An 18,886-nucleotide genomic window follows, 5' to 3' on the forward strand; every position below is an offset into this window, starting at 1 on the left:
TATTTCACTGGTAATAGTGCATAATATATTAAGTATAGTGTTGCATTAACTTTCTTTATCAAGTCTCAGTCAAAGAAGCATTTTATTTCTAAGTCATATAAAGAATACATGTTTTTCATAATGATTTAAAAAGCAAGAAGCCTGAAGTGTGAATGGAGTCCAGCTCAGCTCAGTATATAATCTTGATGTTCTTTCTAGGCACGTGACTTCACCGATGTGGCCACCAATGTCTCTCCGTTCTTATTTTTGGTGGTGCAGATGTACTTTCCATAATCGATCGTTTCAACATCATCCACAATCATGACGCTCTGGGAGATGCGCGTGGTGTGTCCCACGCCACGGTTTATCAGCCTCCAGGAGTCATGAATGCTCACTGGCCTCTGACCCTGAGAGACACACACGTCACGATAAGGACAGCACATCGAAACCTATCTCAATCTACACTACAGGTCAAAAGTTTGAAATAATTATGATTTTTTTTTTTTTTTTATGTTTTAAAGTCTCATGACTTTCAAAGCTAATATTGTGAAATATAATAAAAAATTTAAAGAACCGATTTCTATTGCAATATGTTTTAAAATGTAATGTATTCTTGTGATGTCAAAGCTGAATTTTCAGTGTCACATGATCCTTCAGAAATCATTCTGATATGCTGATTTGATGTTAAAAAAACATTTCTTATTATTATCAACTTTGTAAACAGTCGTGCTGCTTAATATTTTTGTGGACACCATGATACACTACTATTCAAAGGTTTGGGGTAAGTAAGATTTTAAGAAAAGAATAAATTAATTCAACAAGGACGCATTAAATTGCTAAAAAGAGACCGTAAAGACGTATAATGTTACAAAAGATTTATATTTAAAATAAATGCTGTTCTTTTAAACTTTCTATTCATCAAAGGATTATAAAAAAAGTATCAGTTTACACAAAAATATTAAGCAGCAAAAACAATAAGAAGAATTATTATTAATAATTGAGCAACACTAATGATTAATGAGCACTAAATCAGCATATCAGAATGATTTCTGAAGGATCACATGACGCTGAAGATTGGAATAATGGCTACATTTTAAAATATATTAAAATAGAAAACAGACATTTTAAATGAATATTTCACAAAATTACTGTTTTTACTATATTTTTGATCAAATAAATACTTAGTGAGTATAAGAGACTCTTTTCAAAAACACTTAAAATCTTATAATCTCAACTTTTGCCTGGTGGTGTATCTCTTTAAAGTTATCATGAGCAAAGCTGTAACGTCCACAAAATGGCATAATACTGTGATTAATACATAATAAAATGATAGTCTCAATCAACCTGAATCCGAAGCTCAGATGAGGGAAAATAACAAAAGTAACACTCACCAGGCCAGGATACCTCCAGCTGAAGCTGACATTCATCTCAGGTTCACCCAGGACTGTGCATGTAACGTTAAAGATGTCTCCACCTCTCACCGTGTTCGATGAAGCCTCGATAGTCGCAAAAGGAGGGCCACTAGGCACTACAAGGGGAAAAACACCCCATGCCAAAAAACATGATTAAAAACACAGTAAAATGTGTGCTAAGTGTTGTGTTCTCCTCTTACCCTCCACATACAGCAGCTGGTATTTAGTGGACATTTGCGGGGTGGTTTTCGTGGTGCTGTTGGCCTTGCAGTAATAAGCTCCCTTTTGTTCTGGACTGGGGTTTTGGATGATGAAGCCTTTGGTGGGATTGTAAGATATCCGAGTCCCATCCACTGCGATTTCTTCCGCGGGAACTTCCCTGTGCAGCGAGACTTTGATTTTGGGGTTGGTCACCCGGCAAGGGATGGTGGCGGGCTTGTCAGGGCGCAGGTAGATAATCTCAAAATGGATGGCAGAGGGGACGAACAGCTCATCTTTGTCTAGACACAAAGAGAATTGTAACAATGTCTTTGGAGGTTCAAGATCACGTAGGTCTCTTTGTGTGATATGCGACCAGATGCTGTACCTGTAAAGTATATGTAGGTGGCAGAGGTACTGTCTCCATCTTTTTCACATTCTACTCCATCACAGAGCAACACCCAACAGCTGTACTCCCCTGTATCGGCAGCAGAGGGCGACGCGAGGATCAACTGACTGTACCGCTCATGTTGCGTGATGCTGGAACAGCAGAATCAAACAAGTATACCACACACTTTATACTTATACCATATACCAAGAATATGATTTCTACTTATACTATTTCTGCAGTATTCTACAATTTAAGTTACATTTAATGTACGTTGATGATAACAATTTTCTTCAGAAAAAAACATGTTTTATCCATTAAGGGAAATCATATTATAATCTCACACTATAATCTTTGTTTCAGTTTGCTTGAAATATCCTTGATGTCTGCTTTTGAAGTAGTTCAAAACAGGGTTATTATAGTTAATTAAAACTAAAACTAAGAGCTTTAATAAAAATTCATTACTTGAAATAAAATGAAATTTAACTGAAATAAAAATATAAAAAAAAGCTTTATTTTATTTTTTAAAAATTAGTTATAAACAATAAAGATATCGTTAAAAAATACATAAAAAAAACTTTAATTAAAATTAAAATTAAAACAGAAAATGTGAAAACAAAAACTAATTCAAAATATTAATAAAAATCTCAATGAAATGTTAAAGAATTAAATGTTGTTGTTGTTGTTTTTTTAGATAAAGATTACATTTAATTTAATTTAAATGAATAGATATTTTTCTCATGTCTGCAAATGTTTGGTCAATTATGTTAATGAGAGAACAACCCCCTGCAACTAAAAAAATCTTCTGCAACCAAACATTGTGTGACCAGCATGTCCAGATTTTTTTTTTTTTTTTTTTTCTGTAGTGGACATTTTGAACACATTATTGTAAGAGTTCTTTAAAAAAAATTATTGTCTTTTTCTAAAATAACTTATTGTCAGAGTCGTGATTTTTAAAGCAACATTAAGGAACTTTTCCTCTTCGGTCGCCCTACAGGTTGGAAGTGGAATTGTCCATTGCGCTTGACGTAAAGCAAGTCAAATTTGTAGTTTTCTTATGTCTCATTCGAACTACAGAAACGCGACCCGGTTTGGCAAACTTACATAGCGCGGTTATAGCAGATATAGGGCTGCAAAGCGAATCCAGAAGTGCCTTTCACCCTGTTACGACTGGATGAACCACTGAAACCATTTTGGAAACATTATTTTAAGGTAAAAAATGTTACTTAGTGTTGCTTTAACATCTCTATTTTGATTCTTTAACTAAATCTTTCACATGGAACGGAATCATGTGACAATGGAATCCTGCATCTTTGAAACACATGTATTCCAAACATGAGATACTCCAGTAGCTGTTCATTTGCCCGATTTAGCCAAACTATTCTCAATCGAACACGTTAAATGAATGGATAAAGCGAGAAGGAAGGATACCTGAGGCGGTTATCATTGAAGGTGTCCAGGTAAGAGGGATATGCCCAGCCAATCTTAGTTCCTTTGCATCTCAGTTCCAATGTTTTCCCAGGATTCAAGGATAGGCTCTCGCCCAATCTGAGAAAACGGCCTTTATCAAGGACCTGGGTGAGAATAGACTGGCCCTTGCTTCCAGCCTCCTTTTCTTTAACTTTGGGGTAGCGAACTTTTGCCCTCTTTCTTCCTGGTCTTATGCGGTTCTCACCAGCCTCTTTTTTATGCTTGACCTGCTGACACACACCTGCGTAAACCAAAACAGAGTTTTCCTGGTCACCAGCAGATGCATTTGGATGAGAGTGGCAAACTTGGGGAATAACATTCTGTTCTGTATTATGTGAGCTAGGACATGAACATTATACAGCATGTGTGTTTCATTTCTCTCTTTGAGACACTTGATAACTCCTCTGCCTCCTATGACCAAGCCAAGAGAGAGAGAGAGAGAGAGAGAGAGAGAGAGAGAGAGAGAGAGAGAGAGAGAGAGAGAGAGAGAGAGAGAGAGAGAGAGAGAGAGAGAGAGAGAGAGAGAGAGAGAGAGAGAGAGAGAGAGAGAGAGAGAGATTCTGCCATCTGGAAATATACTTCTGCTCACAGCTGTACAAACAGCAATTGTGGAAACATGCCTTTCCTGTTCTATGTGCGAAAATGTAGAAAACTGAACAATATAGTGGTTTACTGAACCTTTTAAACCTTGACATCTAGAGGAATACGTTTGGATGGAAAAAAAGTAATAGCATCATAAAAAAATTGCCTTGTTGATAAGCTCAATCAAATCTGATTCTCTGTCTTTTGTCTCTGCTGTATAATGTAAGCATAAGTTAAAGTAAAACTGCCCTGATTTGATCTCTCCTCTTTCTGCTCTGGAATGTTGGTTTCTATTGGCAGCAGTGTCACCACTGGCACACCATACACGTTCATCCATTACATCTCTCAACTTTTTTTACTATTTCAAGCATTGAAAGACAAAGTTTTGACTTTATTAAGAAAGAATAGCAAGGCAGATGAAACAAAGAGAGATCTGCTCACCATTTTGGACCTCCAGCCAAAGCAATACCAGTGTGAAGAAGAGCCAGAGCTTCATGATGGCTGAAGTGGAGTGTTTCAACAGGTCTGTGTTTTTAACTCTGCAGTGTTTCAACTCTTCGTCCACTGTCTACCTCGTTTACTCACAGTCAGCTCCATCCTTCGCGAAAAAAGAGGAATTTCCCCAGCCCATCTGCACACTCCCCCTTTAGTGTCAATCTATGAGTCCCATCCAACGATCCTCTAATGCCCTCTGCTGGACTGTAGTTAACCCTGCATGGGGTAGTCTATACAGTGAATGTCGTTCAAACTTTAAGTTGATAGTTTAACCAAAAATGTCATAATTTACCCACCCTCAGGTTGTTTCAAACATGTATGAGTTTCTTTCTTCTGTTGAACACAAAAGTATTTTGAAGAATGTTGGTAACCAGACCCCATTATTTGTTCTATGGAAGTCAATGGGGTCCATCAACTGTGTGGTTCCTGACATTCTTCAAAACATGTTATTTTGTGTTCAGCAGAGGAAAGAAATTCATACAGGTTTGGAGCAGCTTGAGTGTGAGTAAATGATGATGACAGAATTTTCATTTTTGGGTGAACTATACCTTTAATGTCAATTATTGTGAGATTCATTTTGCACTCTTGCTGTAAAAACAGAGGTCCGCTATATGACTACTCCATTAAAATGAAGTAGGCAGTGTTGTCTCATTTGATATATGAAAGATATAGCTGAAATGTAATTGCATCAGCGTCTGATGAGGACATTGAACTTTACAAGAACTCAAATAAAATAGTTTGTTCTAATAGATAAGATGCATGTAGGCCTCACTGTAAAAAAAAATACATGATCAATAAGTTATGACAACATATAGTTTAACATTGCTTTAATTTTCAACTTTTTTTCAAAGTTAAATTTTCAAAGTTAAACTAGATTCAACTCATGCTAATGTAATGTAAGTCAGTTTAATGTAATTTAAGTTGAAATGACTTAAACATTGTTGATGGTACTTAAAAAAATTAAGGCAGCAACTTTTGGCTCAACAGACTAGCTAACCAAGAAAGAATTATCCATTCAAATTAAAATTAAATTATTTAATGCATATATATTTACAATGTAGGAAACCTTAGTTTAAAAAGAAATATTTTATTGCTTTGTATGAAACTACTTTGTAATGTTTTGAGTTGACAATGGCATAAACCACACATCATTACTAAAATAAAATAAAACAACTATACAAAGGCTCTAAACAGAATAGTTGATGTGCAGTACTTTTAAAGAGACATTAACACATTTTTATTAATCCTTGTGCCACAATATTAGCCTCTCCATGACTCATTTACATTGCATTTACACCGAGTGTTTAAGGCAGAGAAGAACTTGAGTGCTAGTTAGCAGAAGAAACACTTTCAGATGCTCAGGTTGTCCATTCTTAGACCCCTGCTGGCATCACTCAGTTAGCTTACACAGATTGTCGTATACTGAATGACTGCAGTGAACTATGTAATGTAGACTGAAGATTATTCATCAAAAAAGTTTTTGAAAAAGCCCAAAAAATATATAGTAAGTAAATAAAGTGAATAAAAGGGTAATTTTACAAGACAAAACACTGATTACATACATGACTTGCTCCTCTTCAACATCATCAGACCTGGTTGTTAAACAACAGGTTGACCTATGAATACTGTAGACTGGATATGTCAAACATTTAAGGATAACTACACAAACACATGTAACATGGATAAAAATAAGAAGTATGGTGTTTATCAGAATACAAGAAATAGTGTTATCTGAGCAGCTTAACATCTGGCACATACAATAAGATGTGGTCAATAGAATTAATCCTAATTTTTAGAATGAAACACTTTAATAAGAAAAAAAAAAAAAGTTAGTTTTAACAATATCTATTCTAATGTTCCACATTATTTGATAATGCCATTTGCTACACATTTGTCCCATATCATAGTAAAGTATATGGTTTTTTGTTTTTTTTAAATCTTCCTTTTTTTAATTGAACAAACTACCAGTGGAAGTAACATTGAGATACTGACTGTGGAAATCTTAATACTTTATAGAAAATAAAAACATGCTTTCCCCTTTCTCTTCCAAACACATTTAAAGCAAATTGCTCACATGTCCTACAGGGCTGTAAATGTTTGAACTAAACCAATAAGAAATTGCAACTCTGTAACAGTTTAAATCCCTGTTTAAGAACGAAGCAAGCGATCTACAGTTCTGAAAACGCCCTAAGAGTGTATAAATAGTCAATTCCATAATCACTGCATTGAATTTCCTTTGTCAGATCATACACCCCTAATGTCCGACATGATATGATCACAACATGTGAGTGAGAACATCAGCACTGAGAGATTGTTCATGATGGCAGTGACTGTAAAGGCAGAGCTCAGGTCTGTCAGCTGGTTGGTCAATGCTGTAGATAACAGCTAGATACTGTCAGAGTTCGTCTGCTGTTCTTTAACATGGGCTAGTCTTCTCTGTGTGTGTCACATACTCCACACTGCATGTCAGTATCTTTTTCTCCATTGCAACACCACAGTTCTGTATATGCCTCTTGCGTTCATCGCTGTGCCACATTCCATATCCAAAATAAATGAGGAAGCCTGTGGATTGATATCAAAGTGCATGTCAAATTTAGTCATTGTTTACTAAAAAGAACAAAAAGGAGAAGAAAAAGCGCAATGAGACCTTTAGACACACTTTAGACTGTGCACGTGTGTGTGTTTACTCAAAGATTGCACGTACCTATGGCCATCCAGATGGAGAAACGGATCCATGTGTCTCCGCTGAGCTGAACCATGAGATACACGTTGACAAATATACTCAAGATGGGTAGAAAAGGCAACAGAGGAACCTGAAGCAAAAAATACACACCGATTCAAACATGTGCTTGACTGCACTCTGCTCAACACTCACTTATGAAATGACCCAGACTAAAAAAGAAACAACACAATTAATGGAGGCTCTTTCGGGTCATATCACTTTGTTTTTCAAGTCAGATAAGGATAGCACACAATACGGCCCTCCAAAGAACACAGAGTGCTTGGCAAACACAGATATTTTATACAGGCTATTACCCTAAAACTCAGGGCTGTTCTGGGCAGAATACACGTCAAGATAAACACAGCAGCAACGGTTCACCATGGGCCACATGTATTAAAGGCATAGTACCCCTAAAAGCGAAAATTCTGTCATTACTCAAACCTAAAAAAGAGAGAGATTTTATGCAGAATGTCCATGCTTTTTTCCATACAATAAAAGTGAAAGGCAGCAGTTCATACAACTTGTGTACTATATTACAAGTCATATGATACCAAAATTATGACTACTTATAGTAGCTTGACTGGTCACCATTCACTTTCATTGTATGGAAAAGAGCACATTCTGCCTCTTCTTTTTGTGTTCCATTAAAGAAAAAGGAAAAGAAAAAAATATATCTCTTTAAGAGTGTGACCGACCTTTCAACAGGAAAAATAATTTTGCTTACTGAAAAAATGTGTAACTGCCACAAATACTTGTATCTATATGGTTGTGGATTTATTCAGCAGGACTCATATTGACCAAAAGTGACAGCAAAGACATTAATAATGTTAAAAAATATTTCTATTCTTGAATAGAGAATCACAAATGCTATTCTTTTGAACTTTCTATTCATCAAGGAATCCTAAAAAATGTATCGTGGTTGCAACAAGAAACTATTAAGCAGCACAACTGTTTTCAACATAGAACCAAATCAGCATATTAGAATGATTTCTGAAGGATCATGTGACTCTGAAGACTGGAAAAGTGTCTGGTGAAAATTCAATTCAGCTTTGACGTCACAGAATTAAATAGATTTTAAAAAACATTTATTTTAATTTACGATTATACTTCACAATATTACTTTATCTTTTAAACAGTATGTTTAGATAAACTTTTGGATTTCAAACCTACATACCATAAAGGAAACTTTCTTCCTCGCCTGAGGTTGTCTGCAAACTAGAAGGATACACATGATGAAGATGAACAAAGATGCGGCCAAGACCCCCAGGGCCCAAGGCTCCATGGCAATAATGGCCTGTCCGTAGTATGTGTTGAGTGTGCTCACAACACACACAATAATCACTGCAGGGAAAACAGGCACAGATCAGGATGACTACATAACTAAACCTGTCAGACCAGTCTCTAACTGCTGCTGTACTAACCCATGATGATAACAGACGCATTGACGGCAGTGGAGGTCTGTTCGGTGGGCAGCAGTGGAGGGTTGAGCAGAGAGCGCAGGGTTACACCTCTATCCTTCAGCATGTTCAGATGAGACTCAGACTCTGTCAGTTCAGACTCGCCAACATCTTCCTTGCCTTCGTTGATCCTAGACTTCTCGAACACAGCATCTGGCTGATACCTTCACACATACATTTTACATTACAATAGTTACTTATGCCACTAGAAACAGGAAACATGATTAAAACATTAATACATCTTTTTGTAAAACGTGATAAAAAAATCATTAAATGTGACTCAGTATCATATCACAAGAAAATTGTCCATATAAAATCTGTCAAATCGTTCAAACACACATTATACAGTTGAGAACTGACATATAACCACTGTATGGCAGATTACTATAGTACACACATCATTGTACCAACTAGTTGATTACGTGATTTCACCAAGTACAACATGTTTCTGGATCAACATTCCAATCAACCAATCAGATTTTAGGGACAGTCTATGTCAAGTTTAGACTTAGGTGCTTCTACATCAGTGTTATTTCCCTCTGATTTTAGGGAATTTATGGTTAGGATGAAATTTTTAGGCAGGAATGTTGTTCCAGGATCAACTAGATGTGTAGATCCATGAACATGTCTTACTTGGCAAAATCACGGTGACCAGTTGATTAGTTCTGCCACTAGTCGGCACATATCATTAAGATGCATATTAATATTAACAAATTTTGGTCAAGACCATATAAATTCTTGAAATTAATCATTTGAAAATGAATGTTTACTAACCTGAGGATAAGAACACAAGCTGCCACTAATGAGTACGCCAGCAAAGTTCCAATAGACATCATGTCCACCAGCGCTTTCAAGTCAAACAGAAAAGCCATGATTGCTGTTGATATGAAACAATTGCTGATCAGGTGGAGTTTAAAAATAATACATCAAATGCATGCATATCACAAACCATACTTGCATAAATGAAATGGTTTACATACATACATTAAGTCACACTTAAAATGCACAGATTTCATGGCATAACAATCTACTGTAAATATCTCTATTTTCTCAGAAATAATTTTAATTCTCTTAGCAATTTTTGCAATTGCTTGCAACGCAAACATACAGAAAGAGAATCTACTGTTTTGTATTGCATAATTTAAAACTATGCCAACTTTTTTTTTGCCAAGTATGCTATTTAAATAAATCTGTTTCATATTATATTGATATTTAATCCAATATCATTCATACATTTATAAGTGTGGCTTGGTTGTCAAAAATGCATAAATATACCAACAGAGCATGCACAGTTTATTTCATTGGTATTCATTTAATAAATTAAATCTTCCTATTTTGAAGAGCCTGATTCCAAAATAATCCAAGTGTCATCATCAATGACTTTAAACTCAGGATGCAATAGCATTGGTATCCTCTTATCAAATCTACACCAGATGTGCCCTCTGACTTCATATACAGCTGCTCAGACTTCCCTCACAGTAAGAAGGCAGTGTACTAACAAACATACAGTGCTACGGTATGAGCTTAATATGTGCAATGTGCAGGGGGCTTCAAAAATCAAATCTACCCTGCGTCCTCATCCCCCGGCTAAGCTTCACCTCTGCTTTTTCATTCTTTAGAAGTCCTCGGAAACCATAAGCATGGCTGACCCCATGCTAGCATCAAAGTGCTGTATTAACACACTGTAGGGGAAGTACTAAGAATCTCTCCCTACAGCTTTCATCAGAAATCTGCACCTGACACATCAGTGTATGCTGGTGTACATCTACATTCAATATATATATACCAACAAATCAATAGTAATTTCCTTTCTTTTTCCAGCAAACTTCATCAAACGCTCTACATATCACTTTTGCATGCAATAAATAACATTTACAGAGAATTTAACTACGTACTGTATATTCCCACAGATTTTTATCACCACCACCAACACCAACACCACAGCAAAAGCTATGGAAGCTTGTTTCTGCCACAGAAGTAAAAACATTTAAAAGATAATTGCGACATCATGCAATCTAGTTTACATCATGCAATTTTGACTTATTTTCTCAGAATTGTGAGATATAAACTTGCAATTGCGAGTTTTAAAGTCATAATTGTGTGATATAAACTCGCAATTGCGTGTTATAAAGTCATAATTGTGTGATATAACTGACTTTTCTTAGAACTGTGAGATACTCGCAATTGTGAGTTATAAAGTCAATTTTTTTTCTCAGAATTGCGAGTTTATATCTCACAATTCTGTCTTTATAACTCGCAATTGAGTGTTATAAAAACAGTATTGCAAAATATAAACTTACAATTCCGAGAAAAAAAGTCAGAATTGCAAGATATAAACTTTGGTTGAGTTTATATCTCGCAATTCTGACTTTATAACTCGCAATTGCAAGTTTATATCACATACTTCTGACTTTTTTTCTCACAATTGAGAAAAAAATTGAAAAAAAGTCACAATTGCGAGATAGAAAAAGTCGCAATTACCTTTTTTATTTTTTTTTTGGGTGGAAATAAGCTTCCATAGAAAGCATGCTTCCATTAACAGGGTAATTAAGCAGGCACACTGCACCTCCACCAGGCTGACACAAACAGGACAGCAGGCCATGCCAGGCCTACCTCGATCTTAGCTTACCCGCGGTAGTGCCCGCTGCCATAGTGGCAGCCACTGGCGACTGACGCTTACTCACTTTGGAAAGAAATCTGAATAGCACGCCATCTCTTGCCATGGCAAACAGAATGCGGGGAAGAGGGAACAAAGAACCCAACAGGCTAAAAACAAAAAAGGAGTCATGGTTCAGATACCTGCAACTCTGGAAGGAAAAGAACATATTAACCAACACCGGCAAGTGTGAAGGAGCAAATATTTACTGGAAATTAATTTTTACTAATATTTTTATATAAAGTTTAAACTAAAAAAATAAGCATTTTCTTGCCAACAAAATATTTTAGAGTGGAGTATAAATAGGCATTTATATTCACTTCCTTTACTTTATTCCATTACTTATTCATTTCCTTGATTTATCCAGGTCTTTAAAAAAAAATCTTGATATCTCCTGGTTTTTTGTGACTGTTGGAACCCTGTAAAAGATTCATTTGATGCATGTTCCTAAAGAATAATTTCGTGTATTGCACAATTCCACTCTTTTTCACATTTGCCTGGTGGATCACATTGGCAGTTTGCATAGCAATCGTGCCTCCATCTCTCACCTGCAACTACACCTGAAGACATTGTAGCAATAAGAGGGGTCTTCGTCTTAGGATTGATTTGGGCTAACACTTTGAAAAGCACCCCATCCTGTGCCATAGCATAGATTACACGCGGCATTGGGAAAATGGAGCCCAGCAGACTGCATGTGAGGCAAACACATCAGCAGAAGCAAAGTGTCAATTAATCACATGCTGCAGATCTGATCCCAAACACTTCAATGCTGGCATCCACAAATAATGATTTTTATTTTAAAGTCAACATGAAATCAAAATTAACACCGTTTACTTTCTTAACACATTTCTGGTCTTTGCATGATTGATGAATGCATGTTATTCCACAGAAAACTAAATTGTTGTTTCGAATGACATCACCGGTCTTTTACGTTTTTAATAGAATTAGGTCTGCTACATTTTGTTTTTTGTGAGTATTTTGTTTGAGTCTAAAAAACAACACATTACAGAAGTAATGCAGGTTACAAAATGCTGTTTCATGTTGACTTTAGGAAATATACAATTTGACAGAACATCATTGTATAGCGCTTAGCAAATGAAGCAAATGGGACCAGAGGTGCAGTTAAATCATCTTCATTTTTTTTCCTGGGAGTATTGCACATGGCCTATTAGGCTATGGTATCCTAATGTTTTATTCAATAAAAAAAATGCAACAAGTATTCAAAAAAAAGTAGTTCGAATCAAAATGATTGGTCTTGGGTAATAATTTACCCAATTTTGGTCTTTTATAGCAATAGAGTGCAACAGTCGGGTTCCGGAAGTAAAAACTCCATTCATTTTCTCCATTGGGAAATTGCTTTTTAACGATAACTTATAAACTTTTAAAAACAACCTTACTGTGAGCTACGAGGTTGTTAATTATTAGGTTGTCAACATAATGATTGCAATATATAGAAATTCAGCATTGGTGCATGTTGATTCAGAGTTTGCGTCATCTGAAGTTGGAGTCATTTCTTCACAGGTCTTGGGGCAACATTTTCAAATGAGTAGTTTTATATTTCTCCATCTTTCTTCATTTGATTATGCTGTTCGCAATGCTTCATGGGATTGTAGTTCTTTGTATCACTAAAGTCTTGTACCTTTGTAATTTTGTCTGAATAATTTTTGATTCAAATCAAAGATTGTAACGTTATGATTCACTTCGTAGCTGGTTGGCTTGCTTCATGGCTTAAAATGCATTAACAAAGACTTTTTGAAATGGGACAAATGAATGGGAAAAAAAAAACCTTCTGGAACCAACGATGCTGAAACCATGGGCGGGCACTGTTGCACTCCATAGGTTCAAGATAAGAGGTTGTATACTTTACCAATCACACACCAGGATGTAATTAACATTAATATTAGAGAAAATCTAATAATCATTACATAAATGCTGTGGAGTATAATTCATGCAGCTTTAGGGAGCCTTGCTAAATGCCAAACAATAGTCCTTACTGATTTATGTCACCAGGAAAAAACAGAAACTCATTCCACATGAAAATTTTGTTCTGAAAGAGAGCGAGTTTAAATCTGTATCATATAAAAGCTAATAATAATATAATGTGATTAATGAAATGCTATGTATAATTATTTATATATGGCTCTCTTTCAAACAAACCACCATCAAAAAGTCATTAGGGATGCAAAGCATATAATCAGACCACCACAAACCCAACAAAGAACTCCATAAAAATTAATTAGGAAAGTGTTGTGTTTCACCGAATGGAAAACAAATGACAAAATGAATAAATGCACTTTTATGCAAGTATTCACAATGTTTAATATGAGCATGCTATCTCAATAGACAGTCTTGTGAGATGTCTTGGCCAGCAGAACAGCATTATGGGAGCAAAGAAAGATGTTTACCTGGTTGAGAGAGCACAGAGCGATCCTGCCGCTACTACATATTTCGCAGGCCCCCAGCCCACATATTCAAAAGCCAAAGGTAGAGGACTCCTCTCATCCAGCAGGTAGTAGGGCATCATGAGGGTGAGGGCCGCTGACACTCCAAAGTAGGCAAGGAAGCAGACCAGCAGGGAAACAACTATACCGATGGGAATGGCCCTCTGGGGATTCTTCACCTCCTCACCTGGTCAGAATCACAAATACCAACACACTTGGAACTCAAGATCAGATTGGAGGACGGGAAATAACTGTGCATAAGTGACTTAATACCTGTGGTTGCAATGCAGTCAAATCCCACAAAGGCGTAAAAGCATGTGGCCGCACCAGCAAGTGTCCCGCTAAAGCCGTAAGGCAAAAAGCCCCCTACCCCGTAATCGCTGGTGACATTAGCAGTGTGTGAGAGATTCCTGTAAGGAGATTGAAGTGTATTGAATGGTTAAGATCATAATTCACACATCAGGCTCGCATAATTCATCAACATATAAAAGAAGAGAAGGAATAAGAAAGAGATATTCTTCACCTTCTGAAAATGGTGACGTTTATGAGAGATTCTTCTGAAATATTCCAATTGAGCGCGTCTCCTTTGACGAATCCAGAGATGATAACAAAGATCAGCACAAGCACGTTTACAGCTGTGAAAATTTTGTTGACCCAAGCTGATTCTTTCACCCCAAAGGAGAGAAGACCTGTGAAAAAAAGAATTACAGTGACAGAAATGAAACTGCATGTGAAACATAAAAGATGTACAAACATTTGTTCATTTAGCAGATGCTTTTATGCAAAATGACTTACAAATGAGGAATCTAACCATTGTTGGTAATTAGTAATTAATTACTGTAATATAATAATTTTTCCCTTTAAAAAGTAAAGTAAGGGATTACTCTTAACTTTTCTGTGATTTAATTACAGTTACTGCTGATGTAATTGAATTAAATAGAGTAGAACAATTCTATATAAAATAATAGTGGATTTAACATCAAAATTTAACCTCTAATGTTAAAATGTATGTTTTTAATGTAACCATTTCCCTTTAAATACTTTGGTCAGTTCAAAAATAATTTATGCAATTTTATATTATTTATTTGAAAGAATTAAAAAAGCAGTTTCATGTCTATCCTTGTATTGTTCAACTGTTCAAGTGTGATATGGGATTTAGAAAGTAATCAGTAATAAGTAATGCAATACTTTTAAACGACAGTAATTAGTACCGTAATCTAATTGCACAGTTGGCGATGTAATTGGTAGCTGGTAATGAATTACTTTTACACGGACAATAACAACAAACTGGCAATAACACAGAATGCATGCTAGAACAAGGAGGAATAAGACTTTTTTTTTTAAAGATTAATGAAGTGAATGAATTTACTAACAGACTTTTCTTTTCTTTTTTTTTACCTGACAGGAGTAAGATCAGGCAGACAGCAAAGAAATCAGGGTACTCTGCCAGGCCAGGCAAATTCATTTTGAAGTACAATTTGCAGAACTTTTCAATGTGGCCCCCTATAAGCTCATCAAACGTCCCACTCCAGGCACGTGCCACACTAGAGGTCCCTGTGCCAACCAAATATCAGTTTATGTTTGAAAAATATCATTTAATTTACTATATTATTGCTTTAAAATATGACTAATTCATAACTACCAATGACGTATGACAGAATGAGGTTCCATCCTGTGATGAAGGCCCAGAGCTCCCCCACGGTCACATAGCTGTACAGATAGGCCGAGCCCGTCTTGGGTACCCGCGCACCAAACTCAGCATAGCACAGGCCGGCCATCACAGATGCTAGAGCTGCGATGAGGAAGGACACCACAATGCTGGGGCCAGAATTGCCTTTGGCCACCTCCCCAGCGAGCACATAGACACCGGCCCCCAGTGTACTTCCCACCCCGAGGGCAATTAGGTCGACAGTGGAGAGGCAGCGGCACAGCTTGGACTCCTCCAGACAGTCCTGGTCCACATTCTTCCTCCTCACAAGGGAGCGGCAAAATGTGAAGCAATGTTCCAGCATTCTTCCTGTTAGCACAAACTGTCAAGAGAGTTTTGTCAAATAAATAAATCAAGTACACTAACTATGTATATTTGTTTTTAGAGTTGAGTATGTGCCAAAAGAAAGATTTCTGAAGATGATTTCTTTCCTTTACTGTGTTCTACATATTCATGACCTAATCTTTTCTGTAGATAATTTGACTGAACACCGCACAGAAGAAATGCACAAAGTAAAGATTCAATTATGCAAGATCAGTAGTACTGGGAACCAAATTGAAGCGGAGGCATGCAAAAGGACAACTTTATTATTCAATAACACTTTCAGCTTTTGTTCTCACTTGCACATGTCTGCAGTTTAAGCAGCAGGTTTTAGTATTGCCCAATGTAGAATAATGCATAAGCCTTAGGCATTATTGCATAATAGTGGGATAAAGTGCTTTCATTTTGATAGGCGTAGGTATTTGGCACATCACTTATTGGCCAGTGTGCTTTTTTGCAATTAAAGCGTTAAGTTTGTTGGTTTATTTTAATGGCTTACAAGTTCATTATAAGTGTATCAAGTATAATGAGTTTATATAAGGTTTATATAAAGCAGACTTGAACGTTTAAAGGATGTAGTCTGCTATGCAAACTGAGGACAATACAAGGGTCCTCGCTCAATGAAAATTTGTTACATACCCTAAATTAAATCCATTTTAGTTATAGCACTGTCTCTTTAAAAATATATACAATATTATATATATCTATATATCTATATATATATATATATATATATATATATATATATATATATATATATATATATATATATATATATAAAATATGCCAAAAGTATATGTCAAATATATGCCAAAAGAAAGATTTCTGAAGATGATTTCTTTTCTTACTATGTTTTACATATTCATGACCTAATCTTTTCTGTAGATTTGACTAACACTGCACAGAAGAAATGCGCAAAGTAAAGATTTGATTATGCAAGATCTGTAGTAATGGGAACCAAATTGGAGCTGAGGCATGCAAAAGGACAACTGTCTTATATATATATAATATATTACATATATATAATAAAAAAAAACTATTTTTGTTTCTTGAGCAGCAAATCAGCATATTAGAATGATTTCTGAAGGATCATGTGACACTGAAGACTGGAGTAATGATCAGCTTTGACATAACAGGAATAAATTACATTTTAAAAGATATTCAAATAGAAAATAGCTAAATATTAAATATTAAATTGAAATAATTTTACAGTGGTATTGTTTTGCTCTATTTTGAACAAATAAAGGCCTTCAAAAACATTTAAAAAATCTTAACAACCCCAAACTTTTAAATGGTAGAGTACATATTTTTATATACATACAAACAGCATATAGAACAGCTTTAGAGATTTTTTTTGGCAGTCTTATTTTGCATGTAAATGAGGATGTAGACCAAAGTTGCACTAAAGCTGCTTTCTAAATAACTTCTTTTACATGCAAAACACATTTAAAAAAAAAGATTTAGCACATTGTGATGTGTATGAGCAAATGGCTGTGCATTAGCATTACACTGCGTCTGCTTACAACCTTTGAAAGGTGTTAAAGAGTCACACAGGCAGAAAAGACTGACATGCATAAGGCTGTTGGCTGTTACCTGTGAGCCCTGAGGGGTCGGACTTGACAAGCAACTCTGAGGCTCAGTTACAGCACAGCATATTTAATAGCTTAGCCAAAATTTATTCTGTCTTACTGTAATGAGTGAGTGGATCTCATTAATACTACAGTAACAGGTACAGACTTTGCACATGCGACGATCATAAATTAATTTCATATTTTACTCTGCTTTTGGAATAATATGTCTTCAATGGATCTGATAAAAGTTTTTTTTTTTTTAAATGGCTGTGTAAATGCACATGAGCAATGACAAATCATCTAAAATCAAATATTTGCATAAACACAGACACTAAAACTTACCGTCTGGTGAAAGACTGGCAGATGTAGAATCACGTTATGCAAGTAGTGCCTTTCTTCTTAGGACTTTCATGCAAACACACACATACACGCCCCCCACACTCACACCTATCCACTGATTTCTTTAAAAAGCTTACAAGCTCTGAGAGATCCAAGTCAGTCCTTCCCAAGTCCTGTCTCAAGTTTGCCCCTGCCTTCCTCTAGCTCAAATGACATGTCAGCCCACAACCGCACTAGTTTTACTGCCTACTTTACTCTATCCTAGTTTGTCTTAACTTGCCCTGCCCCCTGTGAGGAGGACTTGTCTGGCAGCTGTGTGCTGTGCTGCCCCAAAGAGGAGGAGGGACACTTACACTTCACACAGAGGGAGGCAATGCTAATATCCCAATTCAAACAGGTCACTGGGATTTGTGAAGAAAAAAAAAACTTGTGTGTGTGTGTGTTAATAATGCTGCCTGATTCCTTTTGAACATGCTTTTTTTTTTTTTTTAAACCCTCATGGCCGAGTAAGTCCCAGCTGCCAGTGCACTTACTGACCGCTGATAAACGGTTAAGCAACTGACAATGACAAACATTGAGACAGACAGATCTGTTTGCCCTGTGCAGTCCGGAAGAGTTGCTAAAAGCATGAACGCTAATTGGACAAAGAGGTCTACAAGAGCAATCACAGGTAACGGGCTTTAAAGGGTGATTGTTTCCCTTATATATAAGCTCATGAGCACAGGGATATTGAGTCAATAGGACTCTTCAAAACAGTAGTGCTAATATCACAAATCTGATAGGGGAAATCAGTGTGAGTCACTCAGGGTAGGATTAATGGTCAAAAACTCCAATAATCCATTTTGAAAGTTGTGAATTGTGAAAATTAAGTGATCTAGGAACTTTATACAGTGCATGCCACAGACTGTATATCACTCACAGCCTCGTTTTTATCTGCATTCAAGAGTTTTGGCCCGAACCCACACTCTCAGAAAAAAAGGTACAAAAGCTGTCACTGTGGCAGTACCTTTTCAAAAGGTACACCTTTGTACTTAAAGAGTGCATTTAAGTCCCTAAAAGGTACATATTGGTACCAAACGTGTACATATTAGTACCTAAATGGTACATATTAGAACCCTTTTGAAGGGTACTGTCCCAGTGACAGCTT

General features: G+C 36.2%; 2 protein-coding genes across 3 annotated transcripts; both read right to left on the reverse strand.

Moving 5' to 3' along the window:
- Positions 1-63: 63 nt before the first annotated feature.
- pdgfrl (platelet-derived growth factor receptor-like) lies at positions 64-4,646 on the reverse strand. The gene is made up of 6 exons (XM_079891692.1): positions 4,471-4,646; positions 3,409-3,688; positions 1,978-2,129; positions 1,592-1,891; positions 1,371-1,507; positions 64-386 (listed from the first exon to the last, which is right to left on the reverse strand). The coding sequence occupies exons 1-6, from the start codon at positions 4,523-4,525 to the stop codon at positions 195-197; spliced, it is 1,116 nt and encodes a 371-aa protein (XP_079747818.1). The 5' UTR covers positions 4,526-4,646; the 3' UTR covers positions 64-194.
- Positions 4,647-5,335: 689 nt separating this feature from the next.
- Positions 5,336-17,974, reverse strand: slc7a2 (solute carrier family 7 member 2). 2 transcript variants are annotated; one of them, XM_079891748.1, is made up of 12 exons: positions 17,877-17,974; positions 15,443-15,830; positions 15,199-15,354; positions 14,324-14,489; positions 14,074-14,210; positions 13,765-13,987; positions 11,333-11,469; positions 9,478-9,580; positions 8,668-8,867; positions 8,421-8,587; positions 7,229-7,337; positions 5,336-7,086 (listed from the first exon to the last, which is right to left on the reverse strand). In XM_079891748.1, the coding sequence occupies exons 2-12, from the start codon at positions 15,810-15,812 to the stop codon at positions 6,941-6,943; spliced, it is 1,914 nt and encodes a 637-aa protein (XP_079747874.1). In that variant the 5' UTR covers positions 15,813-15,830; positions 17,877-17,974; the 3' UTR covers positions 5,336-6,940. The 2 variants fall into 2 exon arrangements, with proteins under 2 accessions (XP_079747874.1, XP_079747873.1); XM_079891747.1 differs by having other exon boundaries at positions 17,743-17,974.
- Between the last annotated feature and the right edge of the window lie 912 nt (positions 17,975-18,886).

This window comes from Squalius cephalus (assembly GCF_949319135.1).
Source record: "Squalius cephalus genome assembly, chromosome: 14".
Classification (NCBI taxonomy): Eukaryota; Metazoa; Chordata; class Actinopteri; order Cypriniformes; family Leuciscidae; genus Squalius; species Squalius cephalus.

What these genes read in the sequence shown, in the direction of transcription:
- pdgfrl (XM_079891692.1), bottom strand. Translation starts at nt 4,525, where the DNA reads ATGAAGCTCTGGCTCTTCTTCACACTGGTATTGCTTTGGCTGGAGGTC. An exon ending in CACCTACATATACTTTACAG is followed by an intron (nt 1,892 to 1,977) that starts GTACAGCATCTG and finishes CTTTGTGTCTAG; the next exon opens with ACAAAGATGAGCTGTTCGTC. An exon ending in GCTGGAGGTATCCTGGCCTG is followed by an intron (nt 387 to 1,370) that starts GTGAGTGTTACT and finishes TGTGTCTCTCAG; the next exon opens with GGTCAGAGGCCAGTGAGCAT.
- slc7a2 (XM_079891748.1), bottom strand. Translation starts at nt 15,812, where the DNA reads ATGCTGGAACATTGCTTCACATTTTGCCGCTCCCTTGTGAGGAGGAAG. An exon ending in CATTCTGTCATACGTCATTG is followed by an intron (nt 15,355 to 15,442) that starts GTAGTTATGAAT and finishes TGGTTGGCACAG; the next exon opens with GGACCTCTAGTGTGGCACGT. An exon ending in CTCTGTGCTCTCTCAACCAG is followed by an intron (nt 11,470 to 13,764) that starts GTAAACATCTTT and finishes TTTTGTTTTTAG; the next exon opens with CCTGTTGGGTTCTTTGTTCC.